At 43.6% G+C, this 20,551-nt stretch overlaps 1 protein-coding gene across 1 annotated transcript in view; it reads right to left on the bottom strand.

Moving 5' to 3' along the window:
- LOC143828879 (uncharacterized) overlaps window positions 1–17,120 on the bottom strand; it is a 140,934-nt gene extending 123,814 nt beyond the window's left edge. The window contains exon 1 of the mRNA XM_077319041.1: window positions 17,027–17,120. Within this exon, the coding sequence (XP_077175156.1) occupies window positions 17,027–17,120 (94 nt within the window). The remainder of the gene's footprint in view (window positions 1–17,026) is intronic.
- Between the last annotated feature and the right edge of the window lie 3,431 nt (window positions 17,121–20,551).

Below are 20,551 nucleotides of genomic sequence, written 5' to 3' on the forward strand. Positions count from 1 at the left end.
TATAAACAAGAGTGGGAGCCACAAGAACGTGTGGAGGGCATCTAATTTTTCTCTATACCACTACTTCCTATTGTACAAAGGACTCCATATCCTTTCTCACTTCCAAGCTTTCTTCCACCCACCAGCCAATCTACCTTTATCTGCACCCCTGACTTCAGCTTTCTCTCCCTCCTCTCTGCTTGGGAGAACTCTTGAGTTGCCAGGCTAGACTGGCTAAAGTTGTGTGATGCCATCTGGGCCAGAGCCAGTTGTATGGTGAGGAATCTGCAAGGACTCACAGGGCAACCCGTTTCCACCTTCATCTACACCAGTCAACCTACCTTTATTTGCTTCTTCCTTCCACATAGCACCCCTTCCAAATTGCACAGTCATGGCTAAGTAAGGACCAGTTGCATGGTGGGAAACCTGCAAGGAGGTGGGTACATACCCCTGTATTCCTCTTCCTACAATATATTCTCTTTCACTCCTCCTGAAAGCACTTGTGTTCTCACTGTATTTTGCTTCCTTCTGTCCTTCCCAACCTACATTTTATCCATACCCATCTTTATCCACATTTATTATTTATTGGCTCCATTTATATCCTGCCTTTCTCTACAATGGGGACTCAAAGCAGCTTTCGCCATTCTCTTCCCCTGCATTCCTCATAGCACTCTGAGAGATAGGCTAGAAAGAGAAAAGAACTGGCCCAAAGCCACCCTGTGAGTTTCCATGGCAGGCTGCAGATTCAAACCTGGGTCTCCTGGTCTGAAACTCTAATCACTACACCACACTGGCTTTTGTGTAGTGGCTACTGTAGTAAATAAAAGAAGAGTTGGTTCTTATAAGCCGTTTTTCTCTACCATAAGGAGTCTGAAAGCAGCTTAGAATTGCTTTGCCTTTCCTTCCCCACAACAGACACCCTGTGAGGTAGGTGAGGCTGAGAGAGCCCTGATATTACTGCTTGGTCAGAACAGCTTTATCAGTGCTGTGGCGAGCCCAAGGTCATCCAGCTAGCTGCATGTGGGAGAGGAGCAGGGAATCAAACCTGGCTTGCCAGATTAGAAGTCAGCACTCCTAACCACTACAGCAATCTGGCTCCAGGCCCGGGTGAAATAGCCATGCCTGGGTGAATCATGCAAGATGCATGTGGTTGTTGCTGAGCATGGTTCTGATGCATCCTCTGTTAAAAACCAAAACATTCATGGAAAGAACCCTGCCCTCTTCTACAGCATTGTACTGACAAAAACAGTCCCCCATGAAGTATGCCTGGCCCCTACCTGGTGGAATGAGCTCGCAGACAAGCTGAAGACCCAACCAGAGGTAACACAGTTCCGCAGGAACTGCAAGACAGTGCTCTTCCACCAGGCATCTGGTTGGGGCTAAGTCTAGGAAGATCACTGCCTCCCCCACTCTTCTTCTCCCCCTCTTGGACGATTCCATCAGTCTTTGCACTTTCTCACTTGCTTGTTTGAGAAACATCTTTTTTGGCTGTCTTCTTAAAATTTATTGTAGTATATTTCAGGAGGGTGTTAAATTAGGGTTATTATTGTTTTAGATTGTATTTTATCATGATTGTAACCTGCTGCAAGGCAGCCTGGCCAAGAGTGACAGCCAATAAACCTCAACATAAACAAATATATGATAGATGACAGATGGACAAACAGACAGGTAGGTATGTAGGCAGGTAGATGAAAACTAAATGGAAAGTACTACTTTTGTGGATGCCACTGGGGCATCCATTTAAAAGAAGAAAGAAGAAAGAAGAAGAAAGAAAGAAAGAAAGAAAGAAAGAAAGAAAGAAAGAAAGAAAGAAAGAAAGAAAGAAAGAAAGAAAGAAAGAAAGAAGAGTTGGTTCTTATATGCCGCCTTTCCCTACCCGAAGGAGGCCCAAAGCGGCTTACAGTCACCTTCCCGTTCCTCTCCCCACAACAGACACCCTGATATTACTCCTCGGTCAGAACAGTTTTATCAGTGCTGTGGCGAGCCCAAAGCCACCCAGTTGGTTGCATGTGGGGGAGTGCAGAATCAAAAGTGGCATGCCAGATTAGAAGTCCACACTCCTAACCACTATACCAAACTGGCAAACTGGCTCTTTACTGAAGGTACAGGAGTTCCTTTTATCACTTGATGTTTTTTAACTCCTCTCTCATTTTTTTAAAGATTTCAGATTTTTCTCAAGTTTATTAAAAGATCTGTTTTGCCTCTCCATAGCCCCAGTAAATGGATTTAAGTATCTGCAGTTGGGGCCAGGTTAAGAATGAGACATATTGATATTGAGATTCCTGTTTATCTGAGCATTTTTGTTACTCACAGCTCACTCAGATGAATATAGCCATGAATTTTTTTCATATCAAATGCCATGATTCTTGATAGCTGGGCTAATTGTTCTGACAAAGTGAGGATGCCTATAAAAGATCTCTCATATTCGACCAAAAGTGACTATAAATCTTGTCTACAAACAGGCCCATTCTGTGGATATTTGGCCATTTTCACAAGCTTGTATGAATTCCAGAGCAATCCTTGAGGTCTGAAATGCATCCAGCCAAATGCTGCCATTCCCACCCAAACCTAGAGGAGCACAAAACCCTTAAAAACTACAGGGACAAGCTGTGGCAACAGGGATGTTTCTTTATCTTTTAAGTGAAGGTAGGGAAGCAACTGATATCAGGCACAGACTTTTTTTATGGCAACTTTGGGCAGGAGAATCTCACATTTTATATTTTGGGATATTTTGATAAAAGCTGGTCGAGTAGCTAGCTTGAAAAAAGTGAGAGTTCAGTCAAGGCATTCTTGTTTGCCCTTTTATCCATAGAGTAACTACTGGCTTCAGCAGGAATATAGGCAATTAATTTCAAGTCTCAGGGGATCCTCAGTTTGCTCCCTCCCTTTTAAACAGAGCATTTTTTCATTTTTTTCAGGTATCTTTTAGCAGGCGTAACTCAATAGTAAGCCTCAACATACTCTTATAAAGTGACTTGGTTAAAAAAGCAGTTTTCTTGGAAATGCTCTTGGAACAAGGCCCCAGAATTTTTTTTTTTTAAGGATATGGCAGTTAAATTAGTGGGTCACACACATCAGCACTTCTAAGATGGTGACCAGCAAGTAAGTGCAAAGGAGTGAAACTCAAGGCAAAACAGTCAATAGTTGCAAAAAAAGAAGCACAGAACAAAGCATCCATTCAGGGAATTAACACTAAAGTGCATGCACAAACATTGGGAACGTGAATGGAAAGATGTAGCATTATGCCATTGCTCAATTGCAATAGAGCAACTGCACAAAGCAAAAACATTCCTCTCTAGTTTGGAAAAGTTCTTTCTTTTCTTTTTTTACGGCTGCAGTATAAATACACCACAGTTCAGAAACAAAAAAGGAGGAAGAAAGAATAGTGCAAAATGCAAGCACAGAGTTCGAATCGAAGCTTCATGACTTGGCTACTGTGAAAATCTGCAAGCTGTGCATATATAACAGACCTTTATCATCCTCTCTGTACATAAAGATGGCTGGAATGAAATAACTTTAAAGGAGAGGCATTTCTGAAGCTGGAACAAAAATGAGTGTTGGGTAGATAGTGACTAGCTAAGCTTCCTAATGTTTTAGGTAGTTAGCTAGCTGATGTCCTCAGATCTCAGAGAGTGGCAGGGCAGATCTCCAGAAAGAGTAGTCAAAAATGCAGGAGCCTACCAAAGAAGGAGGTTCAGACTTAAGGAAAAGTGTTGCCACACAGTGGGGGTTGGGACATGGGGGTGACAGCATTATAGTACTTGATGGTGATTTAAATTTTTTCCCCATCTTCTCATCAGGTGATGGATTAATATCACTTCTGGGTTTGTCCCAGAAGTGAAATAAGAATATTTTATCTGTTTTTTGTACTTATCTTAAAGTATTTCCACATATTTCTCACTGATTCCTGTAGAAAGTTTTTGATGTAAAAGATTTGCAGTATGATGTGACTATTTACCATGTGTGATTGAACTTAAGCACTGTATACTTTGGAACAGAATTATATTAAGAAAATCTGCATTTTATGTGAGACTTATAACTTCCAGATGCAGATTTGCAGAGTTTACATGCAAAGAGAGCAAAGCATCAAGCTGCTTAATAAAAATAGTTTTTTTAGAAGATAAACAATTTTGTATAGAAAAAGACAAGAGAGAGAGACCTAACTGTCTAACTTATTTAGTCTGTTCTGGGAGCAAACTGGGAATAAATATGCTCAAAAGACTCCACATGGAGGTGATTATTTGAAAAATATAAGGAAGTTCTTATTCTAACTATGCTAAATATACGTCTCCTCCTATGCCCCCTGCAGGATATTCTTCATATGCTTTGAATTATGCACATTACTAGGGGCAAAGCCCGTTGTCTCCAAGAATACAACGGGCACTAGAGCTTGGCAGTGGGAAGAGGAAGGGGAGGAGTTGGCCAGTCTGTAAGGGCATGGGGTTGAATGTGTGTGTTGTGTGGGAGGTTGTGGTGGTGTGGTGGCAAATGAGGGCATGGGTGTGGAGATATGGGTGTCAAGAACCTGTGGTGTGGAATGTTCATTGAGTGTGGGAGAGGACTGACCTTTGGCAATTGTGGCATAGTGGTTACAGATGACCTTTCCAGAGCCATGTCCTCAGATATGTGAAGGGAGAAGCAGACAGGAGACTCTTCTTAGGGGAAGATTACATGGCAACCAATGCCCCCCAGTTCTGCGTCATTTCCCTTCTTGTGTGAATTAGGCCACAGACGCCGAAATGCCCCTCTGCCCTAATACATATGGGGTAGTCACAGTACACAGGTGTCCACCCTGTTCCTTCTTTTCCATTTTTTCAATGTTGATAAAATGTTATGTGCCCACATGCTTCTTTCATGGTTGCTCCTTAGAAGAACGGATTTTTGTACCCTGTTATTTACTACCCAAAGGAGTCTCAAAGCGGTTTAAAAACACCTTTTCCGTTCGTCTCCCCACAATAGTCAACCTGTGAGTTATGTGGGGCTGTGAGAGGTCTGAGAGAACTGGGAATGGGCTGCAGTGACCCAGCAGACCTCAGGTGTCTCAAAGCATTTTCCAATCATCTTCCCTTCCTCTCCCCATAGCAAACTCCCAATGAGGAAGGTAGGGTAGAGTGCCTCACAGGGAAGCTGGCAACCCTAAGAGGAAGACTCTCTGTGCACAGCAGTCTTGACCTTAGTAAGGTTTTTTTATACTGGTTTTTTATTTGCCAGGCCAAGGTTAGAAAAAGTCAAGTCAGTTCCCATGTGTCTCCAGCCATTTACTTGTTCACTATTTACAGTTTCAGGCTGTAAATATTTATTTATATCTTCCTGCACTTTCCAGACTCACAGGACTGATTCTGGTCTGCCTGTCTGTGCCCCAGAATACAAACAGTTGCTGGGAAGGGCTGGCCATAGCCCATAGCCCAGGAGGGACACACCTGCACCACTCCTTCCCAACTGTAGGCAAAAATGGCTTCTTTGAAGGCTGGACTCTGAGGCATTGTACAATTTTGAAGTCCTACCTTCAAACCTCCAGGAATATTTCCAACCCAGGGGTAGCCAACCTCTAGGTGGGGCCTGGAGAGCTCCTGGAATTACAGCTCACCTGCAGAGTATAAAGATCAGCTCCCCAGGCAGAAAGGGCTACTTTGGACAGGATTGTGGTAGAGAAAAAACATTTAAGGCCTCCCACACAGGTTGTTGTTGAATTGAAAGACTTGAGGCCTACTGCACAGGGTTGTTGTGCAGATGAAACAGGAGACAAAAGAACCAGTTTAATCTGCAGAATAGCACTGTGCAGTGGCCTCAAATCTGCAGAGAGTTGCAAAGAAGAAAGAAACATGGCTTGGCTGTGTCTAACCCTAGGCCAGAGCAGTATTTTAAGTGAGAAGGGGCTTTTCTGTGGCCTCCCTGTCAGGCAACTGTTTGGCAGAAGGGGAAAGTTCCCCACCCTCAAAAGGAAGGCCCTCAGGCTCCCCTGAGATGCTCTCAGAAATACCTCCCTCCCCTCAGTCAGGGTCTGTCAGAAGCTCCTTCGCAGCTTTCAGCCAGTGGATTCAAGCTGGTTTTTCTCTGCCTAACCTGCTTCACAGACTTGCGAACTCGTGGATGGTTCTCTGCGCTTCTTATACGAGGGTTCCCCAATGATGCCCACTGACATCTCTCCTGGTACCCAGCAAATGATTTTAGAAATTAGCTAGGGCCATGTGGGTGTCTGGGCCAGTTAGGCTTCTGATTGATCATTGTCTATGATGATTTTTTTTAAAAATCCCTTTGGTGGTAGCAGTTTCCATCAGAACACAAGGAGCTTCACTGTGTAACTGAGATTGATTAGGCATGGCGAGAAAATCGGCCTGCGCTCACATGGCAATGAGACTAATCCCCACTTATGCATGATGTCACTGCCGTCCCATCCCTTTCCCTGTCCTGGCCCACTTTAGGGCCTCTGGTGCCCCGCAGCAAGGGAATGCTGGTTTTTTCAGCTTCTCTTTCCTGCTGCAGGTGCCATTGGCACCCATGCTGAGCCAGGCCCATGCACACAGGAAAGAGCCTTCTAGGCCTAGCTCATCTTCCACCTCCAAAAAATGCCCTAGTTGACTCCACAGCACTTCACAAAGCACTGTGGGGCTGAATGGGTTTTTTTTCTTTGCAGGAAGGTGGGATTGAGAACTCCCCCCCCCACACACACACACACACACACAAACACACAGCAAAACCCTTCCACTCCAGATGCATTTGTGGGGAATCAGCGGCACGACAGTGCAGCATGAGAAGTCCGGGGCAGGCTGCAGAGGCGGCGGGACAGTGGGTGGGCGGAGTGCAATCCCCGTGGGAGCAGGCTGCCTCGTGTAGGAGGGGGTCCGGGAAGGTGTGACCCGACTTGGCTTCGGATGGGGCAATACGGAAGTGGGAATACGCGAGGAGGGGTGAAAGAGGCATGGGAAGGGGAAGATGCATGGAGGGGGTCGGGGCGATGGTGGGACGCCAGGAAGGGGAACCAGGCATGCGCCTCCCCATTAGTCCTTAGGGCTTTATTTTATCCGCTCCACAGGAGCGGTTAAAGATATATATGCTGTAAACCGCCGTGAGTCAGTTCACTGGGAGCGGCGGTCTAGAAATCAAATTATTAAGCAAACAAACAAACAAATAAATGTCTAAGAACTGAGATGAGCTGAACCACCTCAATTTAGAATCCAGATCTCTAGAAGATAAACAATTTGTTCTCATAGTCTTCATACACTCATTGACCAAGAAGAAAGTGCTCATTGGCCTGTCCTCTGCGCATTCAGACATCCCCCCCCCCCGTATGTGTATAGTCTAGTGATATATACCAGTGTTTGTGTATAGTCTATTTGTAACTTTGGACCCTGCCTTTTATGAGTTCTGAATGTATAGTGCAGCTGAGAACCTTGCTTTTTGAGTGGTTACAGATTGTACAGAGAGATCATGCACACACACTGGCCTGTTTGCAGATGTGGCTGAATGGATGGCAGCTGAAAGCAGGGACAGTGTGTGCAATTCCCTTCTTCTCTCATCCATCTGAATCTGTCACCACCCTTTGCAGTTGAAGGATTCCAAGACAAAACCTTGCACGTGCGACAGCTTAACACTGAACACTGCACATTTCTAATTAAATTATGGGCAAGAGTTAAAGATAGCTTTAATTTAGGATACTTTCCAGCCAAGGAATTTATATTTCATTCTGAGTGACTGACCCTGTTAATGCTGTGGATAATAGTGGGAAGGAAGGGAAAAGACAAATCTATATAGCACTAAGTCCTCTTTTTAAGAATTGCTAATGTTCTTTAAACTGGAACTCTTAAAGATGACCTAGAAACATAAACACAGCCCTACTGTTGCTGCAAAAGAGATGTTTCAAACCATCAGGAGCTGTGTCGGTTTAGCTTAATCCTTCATATGCTACCTCCCCTTGGGAAATGAATGTAGCATGGTCTTGTGGTTAAGAAAGAAATGAACTCTGGAAAGTCCAGCCTGGGGATTTGGGATGTTTGAGGTCATTCACTTGGCTTGCTGCATGCAACTTGGTAGAGAGCCAGATGAAAGGAAGGGCTGTTTCCCCTAAACTGATTTTGTGGGATCAGTAAATTTATCAAAATACTCTCAAAACTGTTTTAATGACAAAATGTGGGAACCTATCCTATACCAAACTTTGGCTTTTCCATCGTGGAGTAGGCTATTGGTCCAGCTCGTCTGTTATCCTTCCTGTGGCTGCAGCCAATTCCTAATGCCTTGGAGGAAGACAGTAATCCTCTATAAAGCACCTGGCCAATTCTACAGGACTGCAAATTTGTGGCTAAGAGAAAGAAATTGTTCTTTCCTGGCTCCTGCAATAATCTTAACACACTGAAGCAAGTGATCTGATTTCTTTGCTCTACTACAAATGGTAGTGATCAAACTCACATTAACTTGCCCTCAATATTTACATTCACTCTATGGTTTTGACAAGCGGGTTCAAGGAATCTCTTGCCCATTTGCAACCGGCACCTTGCCTTTCACTTATACCCCCGCCTCACCTCAAAACAATCAGTCTTATCCGAAACAATAATGTCTTTCCCAACAAATCCAAAGGCACTTCACAAAATCACTTGGATCTTTCACAAGTTCAGAACGATAAGTAGGTCCCCTAAAATGCTAAATATTCTTAAGCAACGATAAGTAGCTTAAGATAAATGACACCAATATTTTTAATGTTCCCTCGCTCATGCCTTAGTCCTTCAGTATCTTAAGGTAGTAGTCATCAAACTAGCTCCATCGCACACCAGCATCCACTCTGCAAATTCTTTGCCTTTGAAGGACCACCCCCACACAAACACACACCCTGTTCAAGGTTTTCAGTCCAGATTCTGGGATTCACTCACCTCTGAAATTGCACTCTCTTAATAATGCTAATACTACTAGTCAGACAAAAAGTCCCATGAAAAATCTGAGTGAATTAATATAAGAATGGTAGCCCATTCTTCATATACTGGTTGATTTTGTTCTGGTGATGGATGATGATCAATTAACACCATGCAGGATCAAATCCAGCTTCATTGATTTATTAAATTTTTATAATAAAATATTAAAAATTAATTTATTACCCACCACTCCCAGACAAGCTATACTTCAAGGTGGCTTACACTAATTTTTTAAGAACATTTACAGTTAAAACCAAAATCAAATAACAGGCCCCGAAATGTCTCCCACCCATAAAAGAATACTATTAATCTTAATGGGAGGTGATTAGCAATGCAAACACACTCTTCTAATTGCACCCTTTTAAATCAATTGAAAAGTGAGGTAAAGAAGCCCAGTGTGGTACATTATATGAAAGCCCACAGCCAAGTTTTAATTACTCCAGTCATGTACTTTTTTCTACCTGCGTTCATTACCTGTACAGTAGTCATATACAGACGGATGTTTTCAGAGCATGGCCATGTTGGGCTGCAGTCAAGGAGCCAGCTTCAAATCCAGTAGCACCTTAGAGACCAACAATTTTTTTTAGATATGAGCTGTCAAGAGTTCAAGTTCCCATGACTGCATAGAACAGGGGTTCCCATGAACATCTGCCAGCATATGCTGACAGGGGCATATGGGAATTGTAATCCATGAACATCTGAAGAACCACAGTTTGGCCATCCCTGTCTCAGAACAAATAAGGGTGACTATAAGGTTCAGTCTTCAAAGTTTTAATGCACACATTACAGATTACACTAGAAGGGTTAGGTGTGAGTTGTGGGTTTTCCTCAATTCCCATTTGTGTGTTACCTGATTTGGACCAGGATGTGGAGCATGTAGAGATGGGACTTCCCTTTCCCCTTCTCTGTATTCTTTTCCTCACAAAATTGGTCTAAAGGTACTATATGGCTCATGGTAGAAATTCATATGTATTCTGGAATATTCATGGGTTTTCCCAATGAACCAAATGTACAATTAAGACTCTTTCAGGTCAGCAGATGACAGGTGGGGCAAGAATGAAGCCTTGCTCCTAGCACTAATTTTCTTTGAATCAAACTTCGGAACTTGGGAAAACTAAGCATGCTGCTCCACTGCAATGAATAAGCAGAGGCTAGGTAGTCATCTGACAGAAATGCTGATTTTATGAACTTAGGCAGAATGTGAGTGGTGGGCAGGAAGGGATGTGCCCGTGTTTGTCTCTTGTGGCCCTTCCTTGGATACCCAGGGGATTGTTAATTGCTGTTGTGGGATGGTAGGTGAATTTCCTCCAGGACAGGCTGGATTTTTGGTGGACGGATCAGTTTGGCATGAAATCGGGGTCACTGTGGGTGGGCAGGTAGTTGTGAGTGTCCTGCAGGGGGTTGGTCGAGATGACCCTTGATGTCCCAACTCTATGATTTTATGATATGTTACTGAAAACACAGTGACAAAAGCATTAGTCTTTCTTTGATGATGGAAAATGATTGTGTTTCTTTTAATGGAGTTTCTTCAGGTCTGACCCTTATACACAACCCATTGTGGAACATAATGGTCTCTTCTATCAGTTATTATTAAAATAAGCATAGGCAGCCCCACCCCCGACACATGTTGTGTATCCTGTGGTTTTCTATTGTGTACCCCCATCACTCCTCTCCCCAGTGTTTGGCTTTCCCCATGTGCCAAAAATAAACTATCTACATTAATAAAACTGTGCTAAATGGAGTGTCATAACCAAAGTAACACCAGGCAGCGGGTGTACAAAAATAAACTAAAGCTGGTATGTAAAGTAGCCCTAGGGCTTAAAAGAAATGTTAAGTGTGACACAGACAGCAAAAGCATATTAAGTAGGTTTAGACACTGGAAACAGGAACCCACTGAGCAATATAAAATAGCTAATACAGCAAAGCCGGTGTAGAGACATTTTCATCAGTGTCATTTTCTCTTTCATCTCTCATTTCTGCTGACATTTTATCTCACAAGCCCCAGTAACAGAGTTGACACTGCTTTTGTTTGCAGCTGTCTGCTTCTTCACCCTTTGCAGCTGCCAGAGCTTTCTGTTCTCATGACTTTGCTTGCTTCACTTTGAACTGAGTCCTGCCAACCATTTCCTAGGAGCAAGTTACATCTGCAGGTGAGGGGAGAATGGAGTGTAGGATATCTGGGCTCCAGAAACTGGCCCAATGAGAAAGCTGAAGTATGAGATTTGCTTGCTGGTGTTCTCTTCCCTATGACAGCTGACCTTGGAACAGCTACAGTAAAAGGGTGTGGTTCAGCCTTTTCCAGAGCAAAGGAAATTCATTTATCCTGGAACCCAGAAGGACAATGCTTTGCACTGTGACGAATTCTGAAAGGGCTTTGATTTGGCTCTGGCTTTAGTTAAATAACTTGCTTGGAATGGAAAATATTACGATACCAAGAGGCCATCAACTCTCTTGCCCTTGTCTTATCCTATGGTATAAGAAAGAAATAGTCCTTCCTTATGTTGCTTGTGAATAACATTTGATTCATAATGCCAGACAGCCCAAGGATACCACTCTCATCTGGAACATCAGACAGAACTTTTAAAATTCTTACTGTTGTGCAGCCTTTCACAACTTTTTTAGCACTCTTTAGGCCTCAAGAAACCCTAAAAGTGTCATGATTGTGCAGAATATGGTTAGAACGCATAGCTGTGCACACGCCCCACATGGGGCCCCTCCCATTCCCACCCCCTCCAGGCCCATCATTAGCCATTCTGGGAAGTGGGGTGGGTCAACATGGCCATATATGATCATATCACTAATCTATCCATCTATCATCTAAACTCCTACCCATTCGGGAAAACCTTCCAAGGCAGTCAAGAAAGCCTGTTGAGAAACACAGAGAGTAGTTCTGACTGATCCTCTACATTTGCTCCTCACTTCTGTTGTCTGCTTATTAAAGTTACAAGCATACTGCATAGTAAATGAGGGAAACTGGAGGATAGCTAGGGAAAATGACTGTTCCCACCTTTTTAACAGTCATTCTTGCCTATTTTCCTAATGCTGGAGTTCTAGACATTTGTTTGTTTATTTATTTATTTCATTTATACCCTCCATTTCTGTCCAGCAGAGACCCCAAAGTGATTTACATTGTTTTCCTACCCTTCATTTTATCCTTACAACACATTGTCAGACAGGTTAGGTAGAGAACATACGCTTGGCAAAAGGTCACACAGCAAGCTTCCATGACAGAGAGAGGATTTGAACTTGGGTCTCCAAGATCCATGTCCAGTACTGAAACAACTACGGCACACTGGCTCTACACATCTGATGTTCAGGGTCAGAGATAACAACTCTTCTTCTGAACTGCTAGGAACCTGGCAATAGCTCCCTGTGCAGCCCAAGAAAGCCAGCAAACATTATTATCAGTGCCCCGAGTGAGCTACCAGACTTACCTTGTGGCTGCCACTCATATCAGCAAAAGAGTTACAACTGTATTGCAGAACACATCTACCCACAATTAAGCCAGCAGATTCACCTAGGCTACTCATATTTACTCAAGGCAACACAGAAGTTGTCCTCTTCCTGTCCTCATTTTATTTCTGCCCAGCATGGAAAGCCTGCCTCTTACTCAATGGAACTGTGTGCTGAGCAGTCCTTTTCTTAGCCAGATGGCATTTAGGTTACAGGAAAGCCACATGAAGCAAAGGGTGGTGGTGGGGAGCATCAATTTCCATGCCACACCATTCCTACACCAGCTATTCTCTCATCCCTAACTCCATTGACAAACGGAAAGTATTTTATTCACAGCTATTCAAAAATTGAATAAGTATACATAAATGGTGCGGGATGGTATTTCTCAACCACAGTCATGTCCTCTATGTAATATGCTTCAAAAATGTGTGACAGAAATCAAGACCAGATCTTGTGTAAAATTTACCAGAATCTCTGGCATGGCAAAGGAAGAAATGAAAGGAAGAAAACTACATTAAAATAAACCTGTATGTGAAAACCAGTGAGTTTCCAGTGCTCTATACATGGGATTTTAAGAAACATTCCTTGGTCTCTAAAGTGCCTTAGAGGTTGTTGGCTCCCAAGTACAGAATCTGACTTAGCTGCAACTTTGGGAATCACAGCTATTATAATAATAAATAATAGCAGAAAGGTACAAGTATTGTAGAAAGATATAGTGATATCCACTAAAGATGTCAAAATAGAGCTAACTGTAGTAAATAAACACAAAATTTAAATTCTTTGTCAGGTCTGCTTTAGCCTTTCTTCTCTCGTACTCTTTTACTCATTTTATCCTTGATTTACTACATCCTAGGCAATATTCATGCAGCACTTTCCTGGAATTTATAAATTACTTGTTTCCTTTTTTTACTGCTCTGTAAAGCCAATGCCCACCATTCCCATTTTAGAGATGGGGAGATAATAATCTCTTTACCAGAGATTTAAACCCCACCTGACCAGGTCACAACCCAGCATTCCATCCACCTTACCCAAGTAGCTATCACCATTTTTTGTGTTGCAGGTCTGTTTCCACACTGAAGGTCTGTTTCCACACTAAAATTTGCTTCTTCAGGAGCAACCCTAAATTGCCCCCTCACTTGTTTCACAGCGAAGGAATCCCCAGATAACCGAATTTCATCTTTTCCAGCGGGGTCTAACACAGTCAAATTCAGGGCAGCCCAATGTGAAAATGTGTGCAATTGAGTTTTTTCCAACACCTGCCATTTTGAGTAGTTTGGGCACACCCTACATACTGCCACTGTGTTTCCCAGGGGGACTTCCGTCAGCAGGACATTGGGTGTCCTGCTGAAATGTGCCTCCTGCGGGATACATTTCCACACTGGAGATGATCCAGCACTGAAATGTGTCCCCCATAGGGACTCTGCACGCTGCAGCTCCACAGCCCTGTACCAGGGGCAGCCCAGAATGGCACTGTTGGTGTGAAATCGCCCAAGGACAATATTTTCAAAATGAAAAAGTGGAACTTCCACACCTCTATTAACCAAGGCCAAACTACTTCTGAAACATCTTGGAACAGGCTGCAATGGGTATTAAACAAATAATAGTACCTTGAAAAGCAGTGAGATGTACTTAAGGCATCCCAGAATAATTTTTTGGAACTCCAAATGCATAAATATTGTGCACATTAATCTGTACATCTTCCTCTGTCTTGCTTTTCCTACTTTTATTTCTTAACAAATCTAGTCTCATCTGATATCTGTTTATTTGTCCTACTCTTATCAACACATGGCTATTCCTCTGACCTCTATATTTCATCTCCAGTTCCTTTAATTTCATAACCTCTGTGGGAGTCCAACATACCTTAGATTGCCCTCACTTAGGCTCACCTTTCCTCTTAATCACTTCAATTCTTTCCTTTCCCCCCCCCTTTTACAGGATGCCTATATGTTCCATGCTGTGATAATCCACTCTTCATTTTAAACCACAGCTCACAATCTTCTCATCCAAAAGCACCTTATACCTCTCTTATATCCTTGCTTTTACATTTACTTTAATGGATAAACACAGACTGAACCTTACCACTTTTATACTCATAAGACCTAGACTTATATATCACTACCCCACCTCCATATACTATTTTAATGTGGTTTGCTAAAGCCCTGAACTTGCCAAAATGTCCTTTATATACTGGGCACACTGGAGATGCCTCAGGAAATTCCACTACCTATCCATCATCAAAACTATCCTTCAATAAAATTTTCTCCACATCCTTACTATTTTCTTCATCTCAAACACCTCAGTTGCTTTTATCTCCCTTTCTATCCTAGCAACCTTTCCCAACTTAACATCCTTATCTACACTCACCTCCACAATCTCCTCAGGCGCCTTATCCCTGTTCTTGTCCAACTCCACCTCATCTCTATCATTGTCACATCTGATAGTTTTGTCATGTCCAGTTTCATTTTGCAGGCTCAGTGTTTATCAGGACCTCCTTAGCTTCACTGGACCTCTCTAGTTGCACTGGATATCTCAACAACTCCACCAAGCTACTGAATTCCAACTGAACTTTTAGTCTCAGTCACCTTATGGAGGAAAAACTGTCTAAATTCATCACTCTTCTGCCCACTCATGGGAGAAGGTGGAGCCCCATTCATGAAATCTATAGTGGGGAGACCTGTTCTCCAGAATACCAGGCATAAGCACCTGGAGATCTCTGAGGGGTAGAACTCTGGCAAACATGTCTCCTAACAGGAGCCTTAGTGGGTGCACCTGTGCTATGGAGATTAGGTCTATCTGTTAGAAATCCATTACTGGTAGACCTTGCCACCAGAGATCAGGTCTTCCCCAAAGGAGTCTCCCACAGTGGGGAGAACTTTTCACCCAAGCTCAGTTGTACCCATAGCAGCTCATGGCAGATATTCCTGGTTGCTAGGAATTCCCATGGAAGCTTGTCAGAGGGAGACGTCTCTTGTCCATAGACTTTTGTGGTCAAGGCATGATAGATGTGGCCTCTGGAGTAAGCACTTAGACCTGACCTCCTGAGAGTAGACCTGGCCACAGGAACTGACTTTGTCCAGGCAACCATACAGGTAAACCTGGCTTCCTGAGGGGAATTCCATAGACAAGACACAGTAAACCTGTCCGCTGGAGAGAACATTTGGGGCTGGGACAGGTGCACATGGGCTTCCTGATGGAGTTTTTCGTTCTCCCCCCCCCCCAGCCATAGTTGAGTCTTGAGAGAAAGCAAGAGAGAAATGTCCCACCCTGGAGGCTAGGTCCATCCTTAGAAGCATCTGGTGGGTTGGACCTGTCCTGTGGTGACCAGGTCTATTGATTAAAACCAAAGAAATGATGAAATAGAACTAGGAACTCAAAACTAAATGTCAGTACCAATGCAATTAAACTAGTAATACCAAATTAAATGACGCCATAAGCAGCAAAGAGGAGCAAAGCAGACTGTGAGATTACAAAGGTATGATGCAATGCAGTTCTCCACTCTCCACTTCCATATGAAGGTGACCTTAATCCCACTACAGATCAGCTCCACTTCACAAATGCCCTCCCAAACATTTACACAAGAAGGCAGTTGATAAGGTTAATTGGTCATTGGCCTTAGAATGATTTTAGTTGGGGATAGTTATATTTTATTGTGGGGTTTTTAATGCTGGAACCCACCATGAGCCAGCATACCGGGAACAGCGAGTAATAAATCCAATAATAATAATCCCACTTGCTTTGCACATGTACATCCCCTTGTACAAACAAGCAAGCAAAACCCCCACTTTACCCACAGATTCTGGAGGAAATGAAGTCTATTCCTCCTCCTCACCTGAAAAGGAATGTCCCCTTTGACACAGATCTGTGTGATGAGCCTTGGAAGAAGCAAGGAACAAGTTGGGAGGAATTTTTTTAAAAATGTTGGCACAGTTGCAGAAAGCAAATGCACAAGGCTCAACTCAGCCCAGTGAGACAAAAATATACAGCTGCTGGAACTGAGCAGAAGGGAGTCAGGCATTTATCTTCTCTATATTTTTCCAAAGCATTGGCCATTAAACCCTGATGAGTGTCAGATCTTCTGGGCATCTCATTTTTTAAAACTATTACTTAAATACAGCAGGGGTTGGAATGTTAAGGCAACTTTTTAAATGAAACTGACCATCTGTTGCTCATTAAACAATTGTCTGTTAGTGCTGCTTTCTTATGAAATCCTTTTGGCAAGTGAGCTTCACATGTGCTTATCTTCCAGTGTGGCCCCCTAAAAGGGAATGACCCCAATTTAGTGTTTTATAGCAGTTGCAGGCTTACTTCTTATTTTCCCAACTGGCTTTTCCAGAAGGGTGTGCAGCAGAACTTCTATTGTTGTCTCCAGAACAAATTAGCTCACTGCTATTCTTTCCCACCTGGGATTAACTCACCTGTCTGCTGTCTCGGTAGTATATTTAGATTTGGTATTTTAGAGCACAATTTGATGTTCTGAGGCCAACTCTTCTTTTGAAAAATGGGACACCACTTCAACGCCGCAAAATAAAGTTGGGAAGGGGAGTTTGCAGAGGGGAATGACAGAAGGTGTTTAAAAAAAAAACCCAACCCTTCCTAGGATAAGCTAGATGTGAGTTTGCAATTGCAAACATATGCTACTGGGGAGGAACTGTAAGAGGAAGGTGAGGGAATATTTTTAAAACCAAGACACTTACCATGACCAAGCAAGGGGCTATCAGCACCTGGCAATGGATTATCCTTGCCACTGTGGAGCATATTCCCTTGTATGTAGTAGTTCTGATTGCTCATGCAGGATTGACCCTTGGACATCAATCTCGCAGCTACTGTGTTCAAGGAACCTCCCCCTTCATTTAGGGAAGGGAGATCTCAAGGAAGGCGCTCCCTTTTCCTGTTCAGCTAGTAATCTGTTTGACAGAAGCAAAGAATGGGATAATATGTTGCAGAGAGACTTTTTCCATTATTACATTTTTCATTTGTGAAATAATATTTGCATTGGTGTTTGAGAACTCAACAAAAATCCATAATTTTGGAAAGGCTTGTTGGCTTTACAACTGAAGCCCTTCCCTCAAAGATCTGTACTTCTTTTCCACAAAGCCAAGCCCAAAGCAAGCTGAAGCACCCTGGAAGAGAAGAGAATAGTAAGCAGAACTAGAAGGGTGAGAAACAGAAATAGGGATACTTTTATGCTTGCACAGATCGCTAGTCTATCAGTGTGAGCTCACTGGCCAAACTCCAAAGCATTACATTTGGAAACTGGGGACACTTATCCGTGAAACCAATTCACAACCAGGGAGGTCTGCACAGTGCTTTCCACAAAAGGTAGCTGAACATCCACAGGCTGCAAGAAATGCAAGAAACCATGGGTCCTCAGAGGGGCCCAAGGAGTTAAGGACGTTGTTGGAGCCAGGGGTGAGGATAGCGGATGAATGACTATGAAGAGCACTTGGTGCAGTGGGTAAAGGTGGTGGCCTGCGATCAGGAGAGCCGGGTATGATTCCCCAGTGTTCAATGTGCAGCCAGCTGGGTCTAACTCCTGCCAAAACTGTTCTCACAGAACAGTTCTGTCAGAGAGTTCTCAGCTCCAGGAACCTTTCAGGGTCTGGCATGGGGAGAGGAAGAGAAATTGTAAGCCATTTTGAGAGGTTGTAAAAACCACCTCAACTTTCTTTTAACTGTTCTTTTTTTGTGTGGGGAGAGTATGGAAGCCTGTGATGATGGAAGCATGGATTCAGCGCTTAGGCCACCCAGAGCTCCTCCACTGGGGCGCTAAAGGTTGGTGCATGTGCTGATCCTGCTGAGAGAGGAGGAGGGAGGTGTCCACATGACACAACCCCCCCCTTCCTTTCTGAGGCTTGCCCGAGGCAAATGAATTGTCTTTTTCATGCCAATGCCAGACATCATGATTGATTTGTTCCGCCCACTGCTGAGCTGGTTGAGCAGTGTGCTTCTGCACTGTTGCCATGTGTGTAGTCACATGGCTAGGCCTTGCCAGGGTAACAAGGTGTCTGTCTGGTTTCTTCTGTGTTGGAGTTCTGAGATGTGGTGTGATTTCAGTAGGTCTCCCATTTCCACCTGGAGGCTGGAACCCCTTGGGACTCCTAGTGTGCTGCGAGATTACACACACTCACACATACACACACCTTGTCAGTAAACAGGCATCCCCTCTTCTCTGGAAAACTCAGGCAAGCTCTGCTGCTGTGGCATGATTTCAGTGAGTCTCCAGTTCTCACCTGGAGGTTGGCACACAAATATTGTTCAGGTATGAAGCCACAGTTCTCCCCTGCTCTGGCATGAATCCCTTTTTATCCAGGGGAGTTGATGGAAACTGCTCTGTGTGAAGATAAACTGTAATTCCAGTTTATTCCCATAATCTCCTGCCTGGAGAGTGGCATCTGCATGCCAGATCTGTGTGTATGAGTGAGAGATCTCCTGCTCCCCTCTCTACTTTGTTAAAAGTTCATGTTTCCATCTTTTCCATGGCCGGGTGGAAGGGGTGGGGTTTGAATTAGAGGCTCCAAAGTTTCAGTGTAGCTTGAAGACCCCCCCCCCCCAAGTTTCAAGAAGACTGGATCACAGGGTCCAGTTCTAAGGGCATCCACTGGGTGCCCCCTTCTGGCCTTCATTGTATCCAATAGAACAAGAGTAGAACAGAGAACCTATTTCCACATCAGGATACAATGAGACAATTGGACCGCCTGGAGGGGGTCTTTAGAGGGTCTTTAGAGAAGTGGGTTCTTAAGCTACACTGAAAGTTTGGAACCTCTAACTCAAACCCCCACCCCACCCCGGGCCATGGAGAAGACAGAAATGTGAAAATTCCCATTGACTTTAATGGGACCAATCAGACAGCCCCAGATCTGAATCTGCTGATTCAGTTGGCTTTAAATTGGTCTGAATCAGGTTCTGTTGAACCTGAAAGAGTCCTTTTTTTGTTGTTGTTGCAAATACCTAAGTTCACAGACAGCCATTGTGCTATCCTATGCTCCTGTCTTCGGTTGTTCATACCACAGGGCTGCTGCAGCAGCTGCAGGCCCAGTAGTCTGTGTTTCTCAGTTGATGGAGCAAAAACTGTGCTTTTAGCCCATAAATATGGCACCAGATTTTTCAAGGGATCTATTTCATCGTGCTCAAGTATTAGCAAATGTTTCCAAAGCATAAGAATGTGTGCACTGGATATATCCTTAAGGCATTTTCTTGCACAACATTACCAAAGACACATAAAGCCTCTCCTATTGTTTATGCACATGTCTGAATATTATCCCTTCACGAAAGGAAGTGGTAAACAGGCATTTAAAATCATTGCAAGTACTATAGCCAAGTAAAGTAGGTCTGTATTTCAAACAGGCACAGGAAATACAAAAGGTGCCATCACTCACCCTACATTTAAAAGCTACTGTCCCTTTGTTCCCTGAGATTTACTTCTAAGTAAGTTGCTTCAGAGTCATGTTCCTTATATTGGACTACAGACACAGAGAGATTTGAATCTCAAAACATTGTTCAGTGCCCTGTCCTTTGTAAAGAGGAGATTTTAGGCAGAGATGAAAAAACACAAATGAGTCACTTCATAGAATCATAGAATCATAGAGATGGGTTATCTAGTCCAACCCCTGCACTATGCAGGACACTCACAACCCTATCACTCATCCACTGTAACCTGCCACCCCCTTACACCTTCACAGAATCAGCCTCTCTGTCAAATGGCTATCCAGCCTCTGCTTAAAAATGTCCAAAGAAGTCCCAAGGAAGCTCGCCTGGCTTCGACCAGGGCCAGGGCCTTTTTGGTCCTGGCACCGACCTGGTGGAATGAGCTCCTGGAAGAGCTGAGGGCCCTGCGGGAATTGTCATCATTCCGCAGGGCCTACAAGATGGAGCTCTTCCGCCAAGCTTTCAGTTGAGGCCGGGCAGCAAGAAGATCTAGCCCCCCTCACAAATGTGACGGTTGCGTCTGTCATCTGCCCCCTCCCTTTCCCTTCTTAGTGGGTTGTGGAATTGGGTTTGTTATATTGAATCTTGCTGCCATTCTTGTCTTAACTTTTGTAATTAATTGTATTATGTTTTATTGTGCTTTTATTGTTTTAGGGGATTGGTTTTATGTGACCCGCCTCAAGCCTCCGGGGGGAGGCGGGATATAAATTTAATAATAATAATAACAACAACAATAATAAAGATGGAGAACCCACCACCTCCCGAGGAAGCCTGCCCCACTGGGAAACTGCTCT

The sequence above is a fragment of the Paroedura picta genome, chromosome 2 (genome assembly GCF_049243985.1).
Source record: "Paroedura picta isolate Pp20150507F chromosome 2, Ppicta_v3.0, whole genome shotgun sequence".
Lineage (NCBI taxonomy): Eukaryota > Metazoa > Chordata > Lepidosauria > Squamata > Gekkonidae > Paroedura > Paroedura picta.